Source organism: Eptesicus fuscus, chromosome 24 (assembly GCF_027574615.1).
Source record: "Eptesicus fuscus isolate TK198812 chromosome 24, DD_ASM_mEF_20220401, whole genome shotgun sequence".
In the NCBI taxonomy this organism is placed as follows: Eukaryota; Metazoa; Chordata; class Mammalia; order Chiroptera; family Vespertilionidae; genus Eptesicus; species Eptesicus fuscus.
Window position 1 is genome coordinate 4188799 of NC_072496.1, and position 20943 is coordinate 4209741.

Sequence of the window (20943 nt, forward strand, 5' to 3'; positions counted from 1 at the left end):
TAAAACCATATTTCAATAACAAGAACATAAATCGTGATTAAAGAAGAGACATCGCAGAATACGGTAATGTCAACCAAGTTTATCCAGTGTAAGAAAAGTTGTCAGCTTTATTTTGATAAACATTTCAGATTTCCTCCTGTCACCGCATACCCATAGGCAAAATGTACATAGGCTGATTTCATACTGCAGGTCAAGTCCCAATTCCCAATCCCGGGTAAGCAAGTTGCAAAATACAAATGCGGGTCATTTAACTCTCTAGGTAGTATCTTAAACAAAAATAAGCGAGTTTTCAGCACTTCTGTGACATGAGGCTTTCATAAAAAAAGAGACTTAATTCCACAGGGTGTCTTCTCAACGGCAATGAGTTCAATCAAGTCTGTGATTCAAACAAAGCACAGGTGACAGCAGATGAGGCACTCAGCCCGTGAGTGGTACATGGCAGCGGGTGCTACATTCTGGACGCCCCCTGAGCGCGTTCAAGTTTTAGAACTGGACTTGGGGTCCAGTGAGACAAGAACTAGAGAGAGGAGCTGTGCCCCCACTTTGAAGAGCGGCCAAGTAACTGGTCTCCTGGCTCAATGGAACACGCTCAACGTTGGTGGTCCTCAGCCAGCCTCCCACAGGAACTGGCGGCCAGCACACTTCCTTCAGCTGGAACAGAAGAAAATTCCGACTTCCGGTTCTAAAGAGCGGACGGTCCCATGAAGAAGCAACCATCTACATATCGGAGTGTACACATTTAGGTTTTGACAACTTCATGCCTTAAAAGAAGTTCTGATTTCAGAAGGATCGTTTTTATGTACCCAGCGTCAAAGAGTCACACAGGATGTGTCCCAAACAATATCATTTTAGAAACTGTAAGTGGCACAAAATTATTACAAATTTTTTAAAAATCAAATCTAAGTTTCCAGTGATCTTAAAAGACATGTTATAACTCTTTTTGTTCAGCTGAAATATCCAGTGTGGTTATTATCTAGGAAATCCTAGATATGCAAAAAAAGAATTAGTCAAGGAAAATCTGTAACTTTGATTATTTTCAACCTTTTCAATAGGCCTAGCTAAAAATAAAAGGATCCTCTGGCATGAGTCAAATTAACTCAAGAAACGTTACAATTCTAAGCCAGTATTCTGGAACCTATTTGTGGTTTTACATAATTTCCACAGTCTTCAGACCACTATTTTTATTTAGATAAGAGAAATGACCTTTTGAAGTAATGGCATTAGGAATGGATAAGAATCACAACTCCAAACTAGTGGGAAATGGATCTCAGCTGGCACCATTTCTCCGAAGTATGAGGCATTGTATACAATCAACATACAATAGAAGCAACAGATTAGAAACCTTGGGAAATTCAAATCTCTTCAGTTATTTTCGTTTTCCGGAAAGAATCTGAAGTAAGCATTCTGTTCACTTTAAAAAACAAAGCAAGTAAAACAAAAGATAAAACTACAACAAAAACGCAGCCTGTAGTTTCTTTTCCTTTCTTCGTTTTGGGTACATTTCGTCTCATCTTTCTGTTCTCCACTTTGTTACAAAAAAAGCAAAAACAATTCTCTACTCAAAGCAGTTATACTTGAGCCTACCTGGTGTGGTCAGTGGTTGAATACTGACTTGTGAACCAGGAGGTCACTGGTTAGATTCCCGGTCAAGACACATGCCTGGGTTGCAGGCTCGATCCCTAGTAGGGGGGTGTGCAGGAGGCAGATGATCGATGTCTCTCTCTCATGATGTTTTTTTATCTATCCCTCTCCCTTCCTTTCTCTCTAAAATCAATAAAAACATGTTTTTTAAAAAACCAGTTATCAATCAGGGGAAAAGGAGACATGTAATACTTTAAAACAATTTAAAAAAAGTTATACTTGAGAACACCATGGGGTTTGCATATGATTTTTTTCTAATTTCCCATCCACCAGACCCTGAAATCTAAACAAGTATTTCAATGAAAACTTTTCTCCCATGTGCATGAAGTCTGAGCCACTATAGGAGCGGGGAGGGGCAGCTAAAACTCACTGGTACTGCCAGTTCCTCAATGTGTCCTGATTCTTATTTTCTTAATGATAAAGACAAATGCTCTAGCTGAGCATTCACACAGTTCAGGAATATGTTGGGGGGGGCGGGGGGGAATTTATCATAGTCCCTAAGATTTTCAAGTAAATGCTCTCAAACCCATTATAAAACCACTAATTAGCAGCTGAAAATAATTAGCCATTGGAATCACATTGGAAATATCTGCTGAAATGGTTTATGAAAGCTTCCTCTTGTATAAGGATCAGAATATTTGCACAAACTAGCTATTTTCACGTAAGAATTCTTTTGAACAAAATGTACCCTAAAACCAATTTTCTCAACTCCTTTCTTTCCCCCAAATTGTTCCATCACATTTGAATGTGGGGAAGTATATGAAGCAGAGTGTTTTAGGTGGCACTGGACCCTTTTAGAAACCTAACATTTTGGTGAACTGGAAAACTTTGCATAAAACACTTACAGATATTATTTCCCTGTTGCTGCATAATATATACTATGAGAGAGTATGTTTGGACTCAAAGGATAAACTGAAATGATAACAGTGTGACAATATATTCATTAGAGAGTTAGCATAATTTAAAAGGAAAGCATGTTATATACTTTATTCATTGCAATTTTTTGTTATTTGGGCTTCATTGAACATTTTTTTCTCTTTCTCCTGTTGGATTTCTATCTGAGAGGGCACCTTTTATTGTTAAGCTGTGTTTGAGACTACAGAGACGAAGCTAATGCAGTCGGACATAAATATAAATAATATAGAAGCAATATATACGTGTACATATGAACAGGTCCGGGCATCAGACCACGGAGGTTGTGCTCTCGGGATTCACACGAATAAGCCGAGAGGCGTTCCTCAGGTCCTGGAGCTGTTTGGCGGGTTTCCCCACGCCTTCTTCAAACCTCCTCTCCACCACAGGGAGGACCGTCTCGTAGAGGAAGGACGCGTTCTGGCGGATGAAGGCCTTCTTCTCCGGGTCCTGCTCGCAGCGGAGGCTGTAGTCCACGTGCTGAACGGCCACCAGGATGATTTCCATGAGGCTCTCCAGAAGCACCATGTGCAGCTCCGGGAAGTACAGCTTCAGCGCCTCCTCCAGGAAGCCCATGGTCTGCTTGGTGAAGGCGACCACCGTGTAGCTCAGGTTCACCCAGCAGTCATCCCCGGTGTACTGCTCGAAGCTGCTCACCCCGCAGCTCCTCATCTCCTCCTTGAGCTTGCCCAGCGCCTCCGGCGTCATCAAGTTCATCCTCCTCCACATCTCCTCCGAGTTGCGGTGCTTCGTGGCCTCGATGATGATTTCTTTGTAACTGTGCAAGGCCCCCTGGATGTCTTTCACCAGAAGGGCGTGGATGATGAAGGTGAGGTCTAAGCCGATGTCCCCCAGCTGCTGGCAGTGCTCCTTCGCCACCTTCACGCACTCGGCGGCGGTCGACAGGCTCTCCTTACTGTCAAACACCTGCTTGCTGAACGCATCCACGAACATGCCCATGGCCGACCTTGCCCAGACCACGAAGGCCGAGTAGCAGCCGCTGTCCGTGCCCGCGAAATCCGTCTCGAACTCCCTGGCGGTTTCGAGAAGGCTGGTGAAGAAGACGTGGCACAGCTTGTGAATGTAGAGTAAAGTGGCGCCCTCGATGCGCAGCTGCCGGATGGCCGTGTGCACGGCTGCCGCCCTGTTCCGCAGAAACAGCTCGCAGGCCTTGGTGCACTGGCCCAGCCGGATGAGCTGAGACACGGCCCGGCGGGTAGCCTTGGGGCCGCCCCTCAGGGACCGGCCCGGGGAGAGTTCGAACACCAGCACCTCGGTCAGCTGTCGCACACGCTCGTCCACTTTGGCCCGGAGTTCCTTTACGGGAGGTGGACTGGGCTTATCTTCGAGGTAACGGTTCAACTTGTCCAGCAGGTCGACGGCGCCTTCGAAGTCCCTCTGGGCAATGCAGACATCCAGGTCTTCCGGCAGCTCCTGGATCCACTCCATGGACAGGTCCACCCTCTCCTCTTCCACCTCGGGAGCGGCCGGCTCGTCTTCCTCCTCCTCCTCGAACGGGTTGCTGGCCTTGGCAGCCACTTGGGGCAGCCCTCGAGGGGCGGCGGCCTCCTCCTGCTCCCGACGCTTCTTCTCGCTCAGGGCCCTCTTGGTTTCCTCCAGCACTTCCAGCCACTCGCGTTTGATTTTGGCATTTTCCGCCTGGAAAATGCGGCTCTCGGGAAACATCAGCAGCTTAAACATGTCCTTCATGGGCGGGTTGTCCTTGACATTGACCACGGCCAAGCCATCCAGGGGATAGAGGGCGTTGTAGCGATACATCCCCCGCCGCTGGGGCAGCCAGGTGGCCACCAGCAGGCAGTCGTTCATGAGAAAGCCGTGCACCCGCTGCAGCTGGGCCATGTGGTCCGCCTCGTACTCCACCAGGTCCCCGTTGTACACCAGGTACTGCCCGGGCGTCTCCAGCAGGTGCCGGCAGCCCTCCACCTTCTCCAGCAGCGTGGTGAGAGTGCGCTGCTTCCCTTCCTCGCCCGGACCCGCGCCGTCGCGGGGGGCGCCCCCGGGGGTGGGGAACAGGCCAGCCTGGCCCCGCAGGTGGTCTCGGCCCCCCGCCGCCCCGCCTCCCTCCTCCCCTCCCGAGGCCGCGGCGGCCCCGGCGGCGGCGGCGGCCGGCAGCAGGGTCAGCGGGATGGTCTCCAGGCTGCTCTTCTGCTCCGTCAGCAGGTGGCTGAGCTGGTACATCTCGCTCTCCAGGTAGGAGATCTCGCGCGCCGTCTCGATGAACTGCCGGTAGTTCTGGTAGACGTTGCGCTTCAGGTTCTGCGCCGTCTCCTCCGCCAGCGCCTGGATGCGCTGCCGGTGCTCCTGGAGGTCCCGGTCCCCGTCCGACTGCTGCGAGAGCTGCTTCACGTACAGCCGCGCCTCGAAGCTGCCCGATTCCAGCTGCCGCCGCAGGCGGCTCGCCCCGCTATCCGACATCGCCATCGCCATTTCCGTCCGGGCCTCGCGCGGTCGCTGTCACTCTCGCCGCCGCCGGTGCCTCCGCGGTAGGGGCCCACCCAAGCCCGGCGGAGCTCCAGGGCTGAGGAAGACAGGCGAGTGCGCCTGCGCCTTGGATTGGGCGTCAGATAGTGCGCCTGCGCGAGGGACCGCACGCACACAGTGCGCCTGCGCAGGAACGCCGGTGGCCTACAGCGCCTGCGCCGGAGGAGCTATCGCGGAAGTGAGTGGGGGGCGAGACCGAGCGGGAAGTAGGCAGTGCGCTTGCGCCTAGCGTGACGTTCTGTTTGACGTTGTAGGTGTACGGTGACGGCGGTAGCAGTTTCCTGAAACTCCTGGGGCCCGAATTCTGGGGACCCGTCTTGAGCCCCCTAGGAGGTGTCGTGCTGAGTTCTTTTTCTTAAGCCTCAGAACTTGGCTTCGGCCTTGGGGCCAAACTCAGCTTTCCCCGTCCTCGAGCCAGTTCGCCCCGAGTTCTCGCGAGACCTGCGGGCGGAGCCGAGAGCAGCCCAACAGCCGGTTTCTCCGAGGAGCTCACCGGCCCCCTCGAGCCTGGGACCCGCAGCGGCGGCCGCGCCCGCGAGCGAGCCCGACGCCCGCGGAGATCGCCCGGGAGGGACCCTGGCAGCGATGGACGAGGACCTGGTGCTGGCACTCCGGCTCCAGGACGAGTGGAACCTGATGTCGGAGCGCGAGCGGGCCCAGGAGGCCCAGGAGCCCCTGTCGCTGGTGGACGAGACGTGGGAGCTGGTGGACCCCACCCCGGACCTGCAGGCCCTGTTCGTGCAGTTCAACGACCGGTTCTTCTGGGGCCAGCTGGAGGCCGTGGAGGTGAAGTGGAGCAAGAGGATGACCCTGTGAGTCCCGCGCGCCCCGGGAGGGCAGGTCAGGGCCGGCGGGCCGGCGGTTGTGCCCCGACCCCTCCCCCCCCCCTCCTCCCCCCCGCAACGGACTCGGGGGCCGTTAACCGAGGGCCCGGCGGCGGCCCCGGCGGCCCCTCTGGCCTATTCCTCCCCGTCCCCTCCCTCTTCGGCCCAAACGGCGTAAAGAAAGCTGCGTGCCCGCCCGCTCCGGTCCCGCTGAGAGCAGAGGGGGTTTGCTGGCCTCGCACCTCCCGTGCAAATAAACGAACCCGTTTCCGACTTGTCTTATGGGGGTGCCCGAGGGCCCGGGCTGTGTGCTCCTCTTCCTCCCGTGCCGTTAGGACCCCCACTCGGCCGTGAGCGCGGCGGGAGGGTGGGGAGGTGACCGTTGGGCCCCGTGGCTGGGCCCCAGGGACCCCTTTCCTCCGCGCTGAGCCCGGAATCCCGTCCTGAACGCGATCGGGGCCATGAACACCGAGCGGGTAGGTTGCACACAGTTCAGAGGAGACCGTGTTGCCGCTGGAGACGTGTGGCCGGAGGCTGGGCTGCAGGGCGGGGGGGTGGGGGGAGCCGCGGAAGAGGATGGAGCCGGCGGCCGGGCCGGGGGCGGGGCCGCTGGGCACGGAGCTCCCGGGCGGGCGGGGCTGGAACGCTCCCCGCTTCCAGCGCGAGGGCGCGCCTCCCAGAGCGCCCTGTGCCCTGAGCCCTCCGAGGGGGAGGGACCCCGCGAACGTGTGGGGTTTGACTTGCCACGTGCCCCTTGTGTGTGTCGGTCACGCTTCGCGGTGGCTGTCTTGCAGGTGCGCCGGGGTCTGCACGTACGAAGGGAAGGGCGGCATGTGTTCCGTCCGCCTCAGCGAGCCCCTCCTGAAGCTGAGACCGCGGAAGGACCTCGTGGAGGTATTCTCTGCAAAGCCTAATTCCTCGCTCCCTCACTTAGAAAGTCTTACTTATTAAGACGGCTGCCGACCCCGTGAATGTAAAATAATAAAAAAATCAGGTTTTCCTCATTGCAGACTTCATTTGTGGAGCAAATAATAATGATTACCTTCTATTTTTCTAGTGCCTCAAAGTTAAATGCTCTCAGGTATAGTATCTAATTTGATGTTTAGAACAATAGACAGATCTCAATGCGTGTTATCCTAGTTTTTATAAGTAAGGAGATTAAGGTTCAGAGAGGTTAAATAACTGCTTTAAGTTGCATATTTAGAAAACGGGAAAAAAACTTAGGATCCATAGCTTCCTATCAAGACACAACTTTTTTAAAAAATATATTTTATTGATTTTTTACAGAGAGGAAGGGAGAGGGATAGAGAGTTAGAAACATCGATGAGAGAGAAACATCCATCAGCTGCCTCCTGCACACCTCCCTACTGGGGATGTGCCCGCAACCAAGGTACATGCCCTTGACCAGAATCGAACCCGGGACCCTTCAGTCCGCAGGCCGACGTTCTATCCACTGAGCCAAACCGGTGAGGGCAAGACACAACTTTTGATTATTTTCCGTTCAACACCCGTGGTGCCGCCCTCCCAGGACCTGGAGCTGAGCTGGCAGCGCCAACCAGTGTGAGGGTGCACTCCCTGCCAGAGGTGATGACTCCTGCGGGCAAAGTGGGGCGGCAGAAACTCCTAGATGGCCTTTAGTTGAGTCTAGTAAAGGCCTGAACTCCCCAAGGTGCTCACCGGGTGACTCGTCTTGCCCGTTAGATCACTTGAGACGTAAGCCCAGAAGAGCATGGGTGTGGAGTTCCTATAGAGCTTCAGCCATTCTGTGCAGTTCGGTGCACGTGTGCTTGTATGTTTTTCTAGAAAGATGCCTCATGACGTTTATCAGCATCTGAGAGGAGCCTGTGAGCCAAAGAAGGCTAAGACCCCAGGTAGAGTGAGAAAATGCATTTTTATGTCAAAAGCACCATAAACTAATTTGATTGTTTTCCGTTTCAGACCCTCTTGCATGAAATGATACACGCCTATTTGTTTGTCACGAACAACGACAAAGACCGGGAGGGGCACGGCCCCGAGTTCTGTAAGCACATGCATCGCATCAATCGCCTGACGGGAGCCAACATCACGGTATGTGAAGCCACACGCGCCGGTGATATTCATAGTTCACTCATCCAGTAATTCCCGGGGTTTAGTTACAGGTGGAGAACTGGGTAGAAACAAAGACTGTCTTGGAGGGTTTTGCCCAGCAAGCCAGAGGCCTGGAGACGCTGCCCCGGGAGTGGCAGCCAAGCCGGCCTTCCTGGAGGGCACCTTCCGTGCGGTGGCATCAGGCCTGCAATCCCTCTCTGGGATGTTAACGGCCGGCTCCTACGTTAACGGCCGGCTCCTACGTTAACGGCCGGCTCCTACGTTGCTTCCTTAGGCTAGTCTCCTCCTCCAGTCCACCCTGTATTCTGCGCTGTTTCACGTCCTTCCCTCTCCCAAGTCGTCTTTGATTTCTGTTGCGACGTAACATGGTAGGAGGTGCAGAGCCTGGGGCCCGAAGAGCATGAGGATCAGACTGCTTGGGCTCAGGTGCTGGCCTGAGCTGTGGGCCTATGGAACTCGTCTGCGCCTCCTCCTACTCACATGTAAGATGGAGATGAGCACAGTCACTTGGATCCTTATGAGGACAGAAGGAGAAAATACACGCAGAACATTTTAGCCCAGTTTGAGTACTAACTAATCCAATCTTAGTTGTTTTTATTGCTATCAATTGGTCTGACCAGATAACCACTCCGTTCCTTTTTTTTTCTTACCTCCCACATTCCCCTGCTTAGATAGGTCTTGGGTTGCTAACTGAACTTTCCACCTCCATCCTTTCCTCAAAAACCCCTCCCTAAAATGTGCCACTTTTGTTTGCTGTCGGCATGTTCCTCATCTGCCCAATGGGCTCTGACTTCTCTGTCCTTTAAGTCTCAGCAGATATTGAACTTGTGCCGGATTTTATTTTCTGAACACAGGGCGCTCTCCCTCTTTCTAGACCTCTATATGACGCTTACTGTAGCTAGCACCTCTGGGAGGACTTAACAGACATTGAACGGAAGTGAACCAAATAGAACTTTCTTGCATAAATTCTTTGGTATTTGGGGTATCGCCTTCCTTTAATAGGCAGTAGAGGCCAGTGTGATGGAAAACAAAAAGTGCTCCCCTTGATGTATTTTTTCCAGCTGTCAGTGCTAACTTTCCAGAGCGCTCACTAATTAGTGGGTAGAGTTACTTCAACATCAAGAAAGTGGCTTGCATTAAAGAACAATCAGAACGCCCAGATTAGCGGAAGCACTGTGGCTGGCCAGTATGAAAGGCTCAGGTTCATTAGAAGGTGCACTCTCGGCTCAGCGGGAAGAGGGCGTATTTATCTTGGATGCCTGTGCGTTGTTGTGTCGGAGAGGTTTGATCAGTGGGCACTCTTGCTTTTTCAGGTTGCATCCTGTTACAACAAACTCCACAGGCTCCCGTTTCACACTGCGGAGCATTTTCCTTTAGTGACCACATTGTCAAACAGTCCCCTCTCTCCCCCCCAGGCTGGAGGAGTTACAGGGGTTGGAAGCAAAACAGATCCAATTCCCAGATTTGGTGGCCAATTAGTGAGCGGAGTTCTCACCATGAGGGAAGGCAGGTCTGCCCCGAACCTCTGTCCCCGCTCTCTTCCGCGCCCAATACAGCGCGCACTGTCTGCATGCTGGCCGAGCAGTGGGATTTTTCTGGCTTATGCTGGAGAGATGCTGAGTATAAAATGATCTCTAGAGTTACAGAAAGCTTAGCATTCTTCCCCACGTGGGGAATGTATTAAAAATGAAAAATCTCATGTAGATGCTCCCTATCTGCTACAGACAGTAATGTTCCCCTGAGGAGACAGAGAAAAGGGGCCCATCGTCTTTAAATGGTGCCCTGCATGCTCATTGCCACCACGGCGGGAGGGCTAACCCTCCTCTCAGTCACAAGTCTCATCTGCCTTCTGCTTAGGCTCTAACTAGGATTGCATCTCGGGGTGAAACAGAGGGATCCTGTTTAAGGGGTGAGAAGCGCATTTACAGAGAACTCTGACCCTGAATGAAGCTCTCCGGTCAGGCAGCCAGTACTGGGCCGTTCTCTGTGCCACGCTTACGTTAGCCATGAGGACACAGAGAAAACATTAGAATTCTGGCCAGTGTTTCGCCCACCGACAGATCAAACGAACCCCACAGGCTTCCTTCAAAGACGCGGGCAGAGCTGCGCAGGCTCGGAGACAGGCTCCCGCGGAAGCGCACGGGCCAGGTTGTGTTTAGGGAGCGCCCCTGGGAAGGGCCCTCCGAGCCCTGTGGGGCTGATACTTGTAGGAAACCAGTTCTTACTCGTTCTGGCACACACAGGCTCTGGGTTTTATCCTCAGTTTTTATCATATTCCATTCGTTTCCTAAAACTTGAGCGTGTTTAGAGGCTTTGCATTTTTCTAGAAGGTTTTCTTTTTGTCTTCTAATCCGCACTTAACTGCTGCTCTTTCCCATGAAAGCGAACTTGGAACAGAGCTAAATCTAGTTGCTGTCTTTCCCAAAATAAAACTTCAGAAAGTTCTAGGGAACGGAAAGCTTTAGAAAGCTCCTTTTAAAGCTTTTTTTCTTAAAATGTTAAGCTGCCTGCTCGGTGCTAACACCTTTGTTTGGAACCAGGTGTACCACACCTTCCACGACGAGGTGGACGAGTACCGGCGCCACTGGTGGCGCTGCGACGGGCCGTGCCAGTTCCGACAGCCCTACCACGGCTACGTGAAGCGCGCCACCAACAGGGCTCCCTCCGCGCACGACCACTGGTGGGCGGAGCACCAGAACACCTGCGGGGGCACGTTCATCAAAGTCAAGGAGCCGGAGAACTACGCCAAGAAAGGCAAAGGGAGGACCAAGCTCGCAGCCGCGGAGAGGAAAGGTAAGTGTCCCTGCCAGCTGCTCCACAGCGGGAGCCACGGTGTAGACAGTGCTATCTTTTAGAAAGCTGGCGCGCAGTGTTAAGAGAAGCTTAAGGAATGGTTCTTGAAGTTTCCAGTGTGGACTTACAAACTCTTACAATCCCTGAATAATGGTAGAAAAATATACATGTTCTGTGTAGATGGAAGTAAAAGGAGAAATCGTTCCCACTGATCATATTTGAGGGTCCCCCTTCCCTATCTTGACTCAGTGAGTCATTAGGAAACAGAAGGCAAAAGGATTGTCAAAACAAAAACACTAATTCCAACCACAATGCCCGGAACGTGAGCCGTTACTACACCCCTTCCGATCAGCTGGGTTCTGTCCAGCTGACTTCTCCTATTGATGTGTGTCCTTTCATTGGGAGGAGAAGGGGGACAGGATGTGACATGTGCCTGCAAGGACTTCGTCAGGCTTCTCCCTTTCCGGAGAAGTCCAGTCCCTGCCTTTTTTTTTTTTTTTTTTTTTTTTTTTTTTTTTAAATATATTTTATTGATTTATTACAGTGAGGAAGAGAGCGGGATAGAGAGTTAGAAACATCGATGAGAGAGAAACATCAACCAGCTGCCTCTTGCACACCCCCCACCGGGGATGTGCCCGCAACCAAGATACATGCCCTTGACCGGAATCGAACCCGGGACCCCCCAGTCCGCAGGCCGACGCTCCATCCACTGAGCCAAACCGGTTTCGGCCCAGTCCCTGCCTTTTGAAGAGGTAACCAGGTTACTAGAGTTCATGCTTCCTAACTGGAAGTTGTTGATCCGATGTGGGGCCCAGGGATGTGAGCTGCATTTCCCCAATCTGAGGAGCCCTAGAAGAATTTACCTGGAGACACATCCTGGTTGTGAGGAGAAGGCGTGGCAGGCTTTCCCCTCCTGGAACGAAGCTTTCAGAATTCTAAGCAACGTTCAGGGTCAAGTTAAGCTGCAGGTGTTTGCATGATAAAATGAGAGCATGTTTTTTATCCTTTATGTTCTCCGAGTACGAGCTGCTGAAGATGGTCTTTCTTTCATTAATAGGTAATTATATGGATCTGAGTGAGAATGAAATACTTCACTGTGAAAAACTACCTTTGGCTTAGTATTGGTTACTGTGTTAATTTCGGGTCACGGAAGAAACGTTCTTTGCCTCTGTTGCAGATAAAACGAATGGAGTTGTCCCCTTTAGTGGGAGAGGACATGTTCTGGGAGAAACCAACAACTTACTGTCATCTGGGAAGTTCCCCACGCCGCGCGCTGTTAGTAAAACCCAGGACCCTTTAGGTCAAGACCACTCCGCCAGTGCTGGGAGACGCAAGTCTAAAACGGGGGTGCAATTGGAGCAGAACGGTTCCAGGAAAAAAACTGTCTCCCCCGTGCTTAACGCCAGTCGCCAAAACGTGGTGAGCAACTACTTTCCCCGAGCGTCAGCTGCCAACCAAAAGGCTTTCAGGAGTGTGAGTGGGTCCCCCACGAAGAGCGCAGCGGTGGGTGACACGAGTAAGAGCTCTGCCTCTTCGGGTTCTCAAAGAAGGACTTCCTCCTCCAAGGCCGCCCTCAGGAACTCCCTAAAAGCGGTGGAGTCGACACCTGGGGCTGCGTCCCAGGACAGGAGCTGGGCAGAAACGGAACCCCCCGGTAAACAACGCAGGCTGGAAGACAAGACTGTTTTTGACAAATTTTTCATCAAGAAAGAGAAAGTACCAAGTGGTGGCGGCGATCCGAAGTGTGGCTCACGTCCCGCGGCTGCAGCGCAGCACTCCGGCCGCTCCGCCAGCCAGAGCAGAGCGGTGGCGTGTCCTGTGTGCCAGAACCAAGTGCCGGAGTCTCAGATTAACGAGCACTTAGATTTGTGCCTTGAAGGTGATCGCAGCAAAGTCCAAAGAAATCTTTGAAAAAAAGGTCTCACACACCACCCGTGTCACCTCACCATTTGCATCAGTCCCTCAGGAAGATCTGGTAAATACTAAGACTTGTAGGTTATAGTCTGGTTCATGTAGCCGACAGATGTTCTATTTTATATATACCTATGACACTGTAAGTTTAAATATTTGTCTAAGGTGCTATATTTATATTCACTCGTGCCTTAAGTATACTGCAGCCCAGTTCTGCATGTTTACATGCATCGTTTTCAGGATCTCTTCTTTCTTGCTCTTAAAGGTTTTAAATATTTTTATCTTTTTGTGTACTTCCCTCACAATAGTGAAGAATTAAATATTTGGTTAAATTGAGTATTTATTAATATTAAAACTCATTTCTAGTACTGTTAATGTGTATAGTGTCAGGCATATTGACCAGAAACACAATCTAGAATACAAAGTTAGCTGTGTTAGGGTACTCAAGGTTATTTAAAAAGCTTTTTAGATTTTTCCTCCCAAATCTTAACAGGAAATACATTTTATATACTTGAAAGAATTTTATTTGTTTTAGCCGATTTTAGGTTAAAGTAGATAGAGTGTAGTAAAACAGATTTCTTTTGGAGTATTACTAGTAACAAATAGCCACTTTAATTTTCTAGGCCAGATTTAGTTTTCTCAAAATTGAGCAACATGAGTGGCTAAAACTTGGTGCTAAGTAACTAATGTCTCTCACATAGCAGAGTTGCCTAGGTTATGTCTAGCTTATCTGAAAGTCGTATGACCCTGTAAGCCAAAGTTGGAACCATTCTAATAATAGGAATATTTAAGCAAAGGAATATTTTAGTGAAGGAACTTACTTGTATCAGTTTGCTTCTGTCTCATGGCTATTCCTCCAGCATATTGGCATATTCCCAAGACTTGAGTTCCCAAGTTTTCTTTCTTAACTTGGGTGCAACATGACGTGTGTGTACATGAGGTGCAGAGATCCTCAGTGTGAAGTTGGGGTCCTCATGGTGCTTCTACCCAGCTAACACCCACACCCCCTAAAAGTGACCCCTTTTCTTCTCTGTCACCACAGGTTTAGCTCGTTTCTGAACTTCATAAAGTAGCACTTGGATCTGTGTAGCAGAAGTTCATTCTTTTTTTTTAATTGCTCTGTAGTATATATGTGAATATGCCAAAATGTACACATCCATTCTAAATGGACGTTTGAATTACTTGCAGTCGGAGCTGGCGAGTATGAATAATGCTGCTAAGAACATTCTTGTCATTTTCTTGGGCTCGTACCCAGGATTGGACTGCGGGCTCACAGGGTATATTTATGGTTAGCTATAGTCAATGTTGCCAGTTTATGCTCCTACCAGCAATGTATGAGGGTTTCAGTTGTCCAATTAATAAACTATTATCAATCCTTGTTATTTTAGCCTATCTGGTTGACAGTTCCCCAGTTTTGATATTTCTCAAGTGTGAAGTTGAACAATAGTATTTAATAAATATAAATTACTTAAAATGTGTGTATTATGTTGAATATATGTAGTTACACATTTTGAGCCCAAACTGTCCAAGGTGCTGAGGCCACGAAGTAAATCAGACGGTCCACGTCCTCAAGCAGCTTTACAGCCTGCGGGGAGGAGACCACGGCAGGTTAACGTCCCTGTGTAAGTGCGGCCACAGGGTGCTGCGAGGTGCTGGGGGACGTAAGGACATCGGGACAGCCCAGGCCAGGCAGGAGGATGGAGAGTTGAAAAGAGAAGGAACACAGGAAACGCCAGGAAATAGAGCAGCCCATTCTACCAGAACTACGCTGTCCCCAAGGAATAGAGGGTGAATGGGAGGGAGATGGCGTGGAATTGGTTAGCTATAGAGAATATTGAAATTAAATTTGTAATCACGCCTTCACTTTAATCTGCTAAATACTTTTTAAGAATTCTGTTACTCCCAAATCTGAGTCATTTACTGTATCAAAGAAATAGCTTTCTGTTCTAATGATTTAGGTTCTTCCCCTTTAAAGCGAACTTCCTACCCTAACATGGAGCTGGTGATTCTGGGCCCACCCCTAACGGCTGCCTCCCTCATTTTGGGTAGATGGGGAGTACACTTTATTTCGGATTTCTGAAGTCAGGGTTATATGCTATCTAGCAAAACGAACTCTAAAGTTGGAGTGTTTTGTCTTGATGACAGAAAACTTCTCTGACTGTCCCAAAGCTCTGAGACACTTTTCCCCGAAGCTGATAGGATTTTTAAGTAAATTAGAGAGGCAACGTGAAACCGCCGCTGGGTCTTGGCAAACGTGAGCCCGAGGCCCGCCCAGCACCGCGTCTCATTGGGCTGCGGGGAGGACAAAGCTAAACGCTGTGGTTTGGTCATCTTCATGGAGAGGCGATGGTTTCCTGTTGTTGTGCGTCCGTTTTGTCCTTTGAGGCTGTTGTTGCCTCACAGCAGTTGTGGTGGCTGACGAGCAGCATACCCTCCGAATGAGGGCAAACTCTCCTGTACAATCGTTATTACAGGTCAGACTGCCTCGGGAGTGGAAATTAACAGAAAAGGATGGGATGTGGAGATTAGCTCCGGCTTGCTTTTATTTTTTTCTGACATTCCATGTTATAAGTTATGTAACTACATACTTCATCATCACATCAAATAAAAAGTAAAAGACTTTCTTAAGTGACCCTGGAACTAAAGTTTACCACCTGTGCGTTGTGATGCAGAAACCTGCTGGTGCTAAACCTACCACAAGATTTACCCTCTTGTTTACTGACCACCAGGTGGCGCTCTGGGTCAGTTAAATTTCTCTGAAATATCCCAGGGCAGAGTAAACCCGAAGGATCAGAGAGAAACTTGCCAACCGCGGTACCAGTAACTGCCAGTTCTGATCCATAGAAAGGAGAGGACAGCTTATGATCTCACGTCCCGGGAGAGTGTGTGCTTGTTCAAACAAACAAGGACTCCTCTACAGGGCGCCTCATCTCCCCAACTCACTTCACCTTTCAACACAACGTGAGTCTCATGCAAGAAAGAAACCAGCACTCACTCAGAGCAGAACATGGTCATGCCTGGCCGGTGTGGCTCAGTGGTTGAGCGCCAACCCATGAACCAGGAAGTCACACAGTTCGATTCCCGGTCAGCACACATGCCTGGGTTGTGGGCTCCATCCCCAGTGTGGGGCGTGCAGGAGGCAGCCTATCAATGGTTCTCCTCTTTGATGTTTCTATCCCTCTCTCTCTGAAATCAATAAAAACATTTAAAAATATAAAATATTTAAAAAAATAGAAAGATACATAAATGAAAACTGAGTGAAGGTAATCGTGAAAATTAAATGTTTAAAAAAAACAAAACACAAGGTAGTGCCCAGCGGGAAGTCTGCCAGAAGGAGAGCCATGCTCTCCCCGTCTCTGAAACCACCCTCCCCTTCCTTTCAGCGTGTCCACCACGGCTCCGTGTCGTCTAAACTGGTCTGGAAGTTTCCATCGGGTATGCCCTTTGCCCTGCATTCCAGGTCTAAGAGAACAAAGAGGAGCCTCTTAGATTCTTGGTGTGAGCAAGTGCGATGGCTGGGCATTTCTCAAATTCCATCACCATCTGCTTTTCAAACCACCTGAAGGAGCACTGCCTCCTCTCCGTAGTTCTCCGAAAAACCAAAGTTGGCTCATTTCCAACCTAGATTACTCCTAAGACACCAGCCATCCCAGTTGGCAGCATTCCTCGCCAACTACACAGCTGACCCCTGAACATGGGTTTGGACAGTGCGGGTCAACTTACACATGGATTTATTTTTTCAATAAATACTGTATTTTCCTGATGATTTTAATGTTTTCCTCTAGCTAACTTTATTGTGAGCATACAGTATATAATACGTATATTATTGGCAAGGCTTCCAGTCAAGGGGCTATTAGTCAAGTTTTGGGGGAGTCAAGTTACCTGTCATTTCTGACTGGGGATTGGCACCCTTACCCCCTGCACGGTTCAAGGGCCCACAGCGTATGAAAATCTGCATCAGCGTTAAAAAAACTGACAAGTAATTTGTTCTACAAGAGATTCCTCACAGGATTCTCTTATGTATTGGTGTACATTGATGATAATTCAATAGATAAATATAAATGTGCATACACACACACACAAATGTGCTTACATACACACACATACATGCGCTTCCGAACATGCCTGGGACTCACCGCAAGGCTGCGCATCTGCAGACGGCTGCTCCTCAGTGCCGTGCGGGCCTCACGGTGGGACCCACCAGTGCACGTGTGTCCATCCTTCCGTTCTGAACTCTTGGCTGCTTCCCTCTTCTGTTTCACTGTATTCTCAGTTGCCACTATTCTTTGTTGGGTACTTTATAATGTAATGTTAATTTGAGATAATTTTGTCTTTTTCTATTTCTTTGCCGAGTTACATCAACTCTTGTTTCAAGGCTTCCTTAGGTCTCGGTTTCCTCTTGGGGTCCATTTTCGGTGGAGGTTTTTCATTTCTCATTTCAGAGTTAAGTTTGATTTCTGCAGTCAGTCTGGTGGAGGTATTGCCTTCAGACCGGGCATTGTTCCCGTTCTCTCTGCAGGGGCGGGCGAGAGCATGTTCCTGAGCCGCGTGGGTCCCGTCCTCTCCTTCTCACAGTGTTTACACGGCCCGTCTTCCCTTTTCTGCTCTGCCCGTTTGAAAGGCACTGCAGTTGGCTCTCGGGAGCCAAGGACGGGGAGTGTGGCTTCTCTCCTCTGTCGGGACAGTGCAATCCAGCATTTCTTTGTGAGGTGGGCGGGTCTGGAGTCTCTTCTGAGTCTCTCTTATTTTTTGCGTCAAGCCTCTAGGAGGTACCTTCCCCTCTGGCAGAAATGGTAGGCTCCCCAACAGGAGGCCTGTGATGTCAGGAACTCTCCAGCATCCGCTTCTCAGGCAGCTGGTGTCAGATTTATCAGCGCTTCCTTCCCTCGGTGGGCTCCCTGCTTCCCCCGGGAACGGCCCTGCTGGCCCCCACGGCCAGAGTTTCCACTGACTCGACCCTCCCGTGGGTCCTGATGCTGGCTCTTCAGAGGCGCGTGTGTCTCAGAGTGGCTGCAGGGACAAGGGAGAGGTGACTTTGTTCCCCGGTCTGGATCGTGTCGGGAAGATTATGAAAGATTCAGATTTAGGCAGCGGCCAATATTTATTGAAAACCCCCAAGCCCAAGTACCTTCCCTTAAACACGAGCACACAGCAAGAGCGACCAGATGTGTGAGGAAAGCGTCCAACAGGAAGGACCAAAACGAGAAGAAACAGGAAGGTTACGGACTATCCATTAAATGGAACAGGTTGTTACCTTTTTTCTTCATCGAGAGAACAAGAGAGAGCCCTTGATTAAAACCTACCAGCAGACATGAAACCCCTGCTGGGAAAACGGGGCGGGGGGCGGGGTAGGAGTCTCCAAAATAAAGGACAGATACACAGCCACCAGGATAAGCACCTGGCCCCCCCGGCAGGTGCCCACAAGGAGCCGAGGGTGCAGGAGAGAAATGATGTCATAATTTAAGAAAATGTTGGGGGGGAGGGCATGTGCTGGGGGGTTGGGGCAGCCAGGGAGAGGTCAATGGGGGGGAGAAAGGAGACTTATGTAATACTTTAAACAATAAACAATTTAAATAAATTAATAAAGAAAATGTCCCCAAATGTAGGGCACACACGCAGGCCCACACGGGAGGCCTACAGAGCCTGGGACCGAGGGCGATGGATCCAGGGGCGCCCACCCGCGGAGAAAAGGCAGGTCACACAGCGTCGGCCCAGGCTGCAGGCGGCTCAGCACCCACCCAGCCACCGAGAAGCAGGGAGGCGATGCCTTCCCGATCCTGACGGGAAACCACGGCCAGTTGGGAACTCAGACAAATGACCCACGAAGAGGACAAGAGAGACACTGGCCTGGGAAATCTCACCACGCACACGCTCTCCACGGGAAGCGCCGAGGGCACGCCGCGCCGGACCGAGGAAGTAAGCCGAGGAAGAGGAAGTGTGGGGTCCAGGAAACCCAAGACCCAACGGAGTGGGGAAGGGGCGCCCGGAACAATGGGGAGAGGGCACCTGAGGAAGACAGCCGTTCAGCCCCCACAAAGGGCAATCGCTCCCCAGAACCACAGGTCGGAGGCCCCGGGGAAAGGAGGGAAGAACCGGGACAGTAAGGAGAACAGTCCATCGGGGAAGACAAGTCACCCCGGTTTCCTCTGGTCTCAGCTTTAAGGGAGCACGCAGTCTATGAACGCGGTGTTAGCCGAAGTTACAACGTGATGACCTGAGGAAGATGGGGGATGTGGCAGGAGCTCGTACAAGCAGCTGGGGCTGGAAAGAGGCCTGTGCGTGTCTCCGTGTTGGGAAGTTAGAGATCACGCCTGGTGCTGAAAAATGGAGGTGCAGCGATGTCGCCATGGCATTTAGAACTGGGCAAACGCCCAAGGATCACTTGGGCAGCACAGACGCTGAAACTGGAACGGTACAGAGAAGGTTAGCATGGCCCCTGCGCACGTATGACACGCAGATTCACAAAGCGTTCCCTTTTTTTTTTAAAGAGAAGTCACTTCTCTGGTCCTATCTTATTTATAAATGGAGATCAAGTTTGCTCTGCTTGCTTGGTGTGTTCTGAGAAAACAGTGTAAGGGTATTTCATAGAACACCAAAGGCACAGAGTAATTTTGGCAGAAAGAGTCTTCATCTCAATGCCACGGAGACCTTACACCCAATAACCTGACACCTCGTTCAGAGCTCAGTCCATTCGATGAAAGCGTCAGCGGCCTGTAGCTGGGGGCGCGCTCCCTGTCTTGGGAAGGGGCTTCTGGGCCCTCTGCTCACACATCTTCCATCACGAGGCCCTGACCTCATGGCAGATCCTTGAACATGGCCCTACTTCAGGTGAAACTGACTTGCTGGCGATGATGAAAAGAATCTGCATTAAAACCAAAAGCAGAATCCGGGGGATGTATCCCTGACCTCAGATGTCCCCCAAACTATCCTTGAAGCAATAAGACTGGGTATTTCTAAACAACTGAATGTTTTTAAACAACTGAAAACAAGCTAATGTATAATTACGTTATTAAATATATGGTACAGGATGCACCGCTACGGTCTATGGCAGGAAGACCGTTCTCATCCTTGGCCCAGGTGCACCTTGGGAAATCTGTAATTCATTAGGTCTTACGTGACTAAGTCTGTAGCTATTGTGCTTAAAATGGCTCCGAGGACCACACAACTAGGTGGTTGAGCCAGAACTAAACAGATCGGTCAATTCTGCCTGCTCTTTTTACCACACTACATAATTTAATTAGTCTTCATCTCGAACTCATTCGTCCTCTCCTCGAATTCACCCAGCTGCATTTTATTTCAGTACAATTTTCCAAATGCCCTAAGATGGGCTGGGGGGAAAACCCACACTAAAATACTTAAAGGCCAGATCAGTGACCATGTACATTGACCTCATTTTGTAAGAGCTCCTATGTTTTAGTCTATGGCCGCACAAATGAGTATCCCCGCCCAACAGGACACCTATGGCCATTAGGGACAAAGGGCCGATGCCCCGTCCTTTCGCAGCACAGGGTGACACGGATGTGCTCAAGAGCATGCGTGTTAGAGTCGTTCTAAAAATCCTATGAAAAGGGGCAGAACCCAAACGGTGAGAATCTCAGCACAGAGCTCAGGGGCCCCAAGGGCAGGCCAAGGACCCCCAGGATGTCTCTCTCACACCGGGCCCCCTGCTGACTGGTTTCCCTTTCCCTTAGCATTTACGTTCTGAACCAAGCCAGAGGTGTGGGACAGGAAAGCACAGTATCCGATACAAAGAAAGTCAGTCTCTCAGAAAGGATCAGAAAACAGGAAAAGACAGATGGAAATAACAAGCATCGTATTTTTCAAGAACAATCATACATCATTTTAATTAATTAGCTTTATAAGCAGCTTGGGAGCTCTTTCATAATGCAACACTGCTTTTCAAATTACATGACTTTGTACGGTCTATGTATGAATTCTGAAATCCTTTGCCTGTTGATAAAGGTCTGTGTTTTACAGCTGGTTAATGTGTTGAATAAAAACAGCATTAGAAGCTTTGTCTTTAACCAGGATTAAACACATAGAGGCCACAGATAATTTTAAATTTTGTTTTAAACAAGAGTCCTGCTTGGTGATAACGTAACGACCCCACTAACATGAAATGAACCGATTTTAAATGGACATTAAAGAAATGGCTATTCTGGTTCTTGATCCTTTCACAATGACCTCCAAGGGCTTACATAAACTTCCCCAAACTACAAAACGTCAGCCCTGCCTGGCAGCACAGCCCACCCCGCAGAGCTGCGGGTGGACA

General features: G+C 50.1%; 2 protein-coding genes and 1 non-coding gene across 5 annotated transcripts; 2 read left to right on the forward strand and 1 right to left on the reverse strand.

Annotated features, from left to right (window-relative positions):
• Window positions 1-63: 63 nt before the first annotated feature.
• On the reverse strand, window positions 64-5098 carry EXOC8 (exocyst complex component 8). Its single transcript, XM_054712980.1, has one exon. The coding sequence runs from the start codon at window positions 4999-5001 to the stop codon at window positions 2824-2826; it is 2178 nt and encodes a 725-aa protein (XP_054568955.1). The 5' UTR covers window positions 5002-5098; the 3' UTR covers window positions 64-2823.
• A 47-nt stretch (window positions 5099-5145) lies between these two features.
• SPRTN (SprT-like N-terminal domain) lies at window positions 5146-20676 on the forward strand. Of its 3 annotated transcripts, XM_008149859.3 has the most exons (6): window positions 5146-5233; window positions 5310-5867; window positions 6674-6773; window positions 7818-7946; window positions 10508-10760; window positions 11938-13731. In XM_008149859.3, the coding sequence occupies exons 2-6, from the start codon at window positions 5641-5643 to the stop codon at window positions 12669-12671; spliced, it is 1443 nt and encodes a 480-aa protein (XP_008148081.2). In that variant the 5' UTR covers window positions 5146-5233; window positions 5310-5640; the 3' UTR covers window positions 12672-13731. The 3 variants fall into 3 exon arrangements, with proteins under 3 accessions (XP_008148081.2, XP_054568957.1, XP_054568956.1); XM_054712982.1 differs by lacking the exons at window positions 5146-5233; window positions 11938-13731 and adding an exon at window positions 20363-20676 and having other exon boundaries at window positions 5243-5867; XM_054712981.1 differs by lacking the exons at window positions 5146-5233; window positions 11938-13731 and adding an exon at window positions 16055-16378 and having other exon boundaries at window positions 5243-5867.
• LOC114234532 (U6 spliceosomal RNA) lies at window positions 19048-19152 on the forward strand. Its single transcript, XR_003620753.2, has one exon. It is a non-coding gene; the product is annotated as a U6 spliceosomal RNA (small nuclear RNA).
• Window positions 20677-20943: the final 267 nt, after the last annotated feature.

Bases quoted from the DNA above. Each gene is read 5' to 3' on its own strand.
- EXOC8 (XM_054712980.1), bottom strand. From the start codon at position 5,001: ATGGCGATGGCGATGTCGGATAGCGGGGCGAGCCGCCTGCGGCGGCAG.
- SPRTN (XM_008149859.3), top strand. From the start codon at position 5,641: ATGGACGAGGACCTGGTGCTGGCACTCCGGCTCCAGGACGAGTGGAAC. The intron at 6,774-7,817 runs GTATTCTCTGCA...TTTCCGTTTCAG, and splicing joins CGCGGAAGGACCTCGTGGAG to ACCCTCTTGCATGAAATGAT. The intron at 7,947-10,507 runs GTATGTGAAGCC...GTTTGGAACCAG, and splicing joins TGACGGGAGCCAACATCACG to GTGTACCACACCTTCCACGA.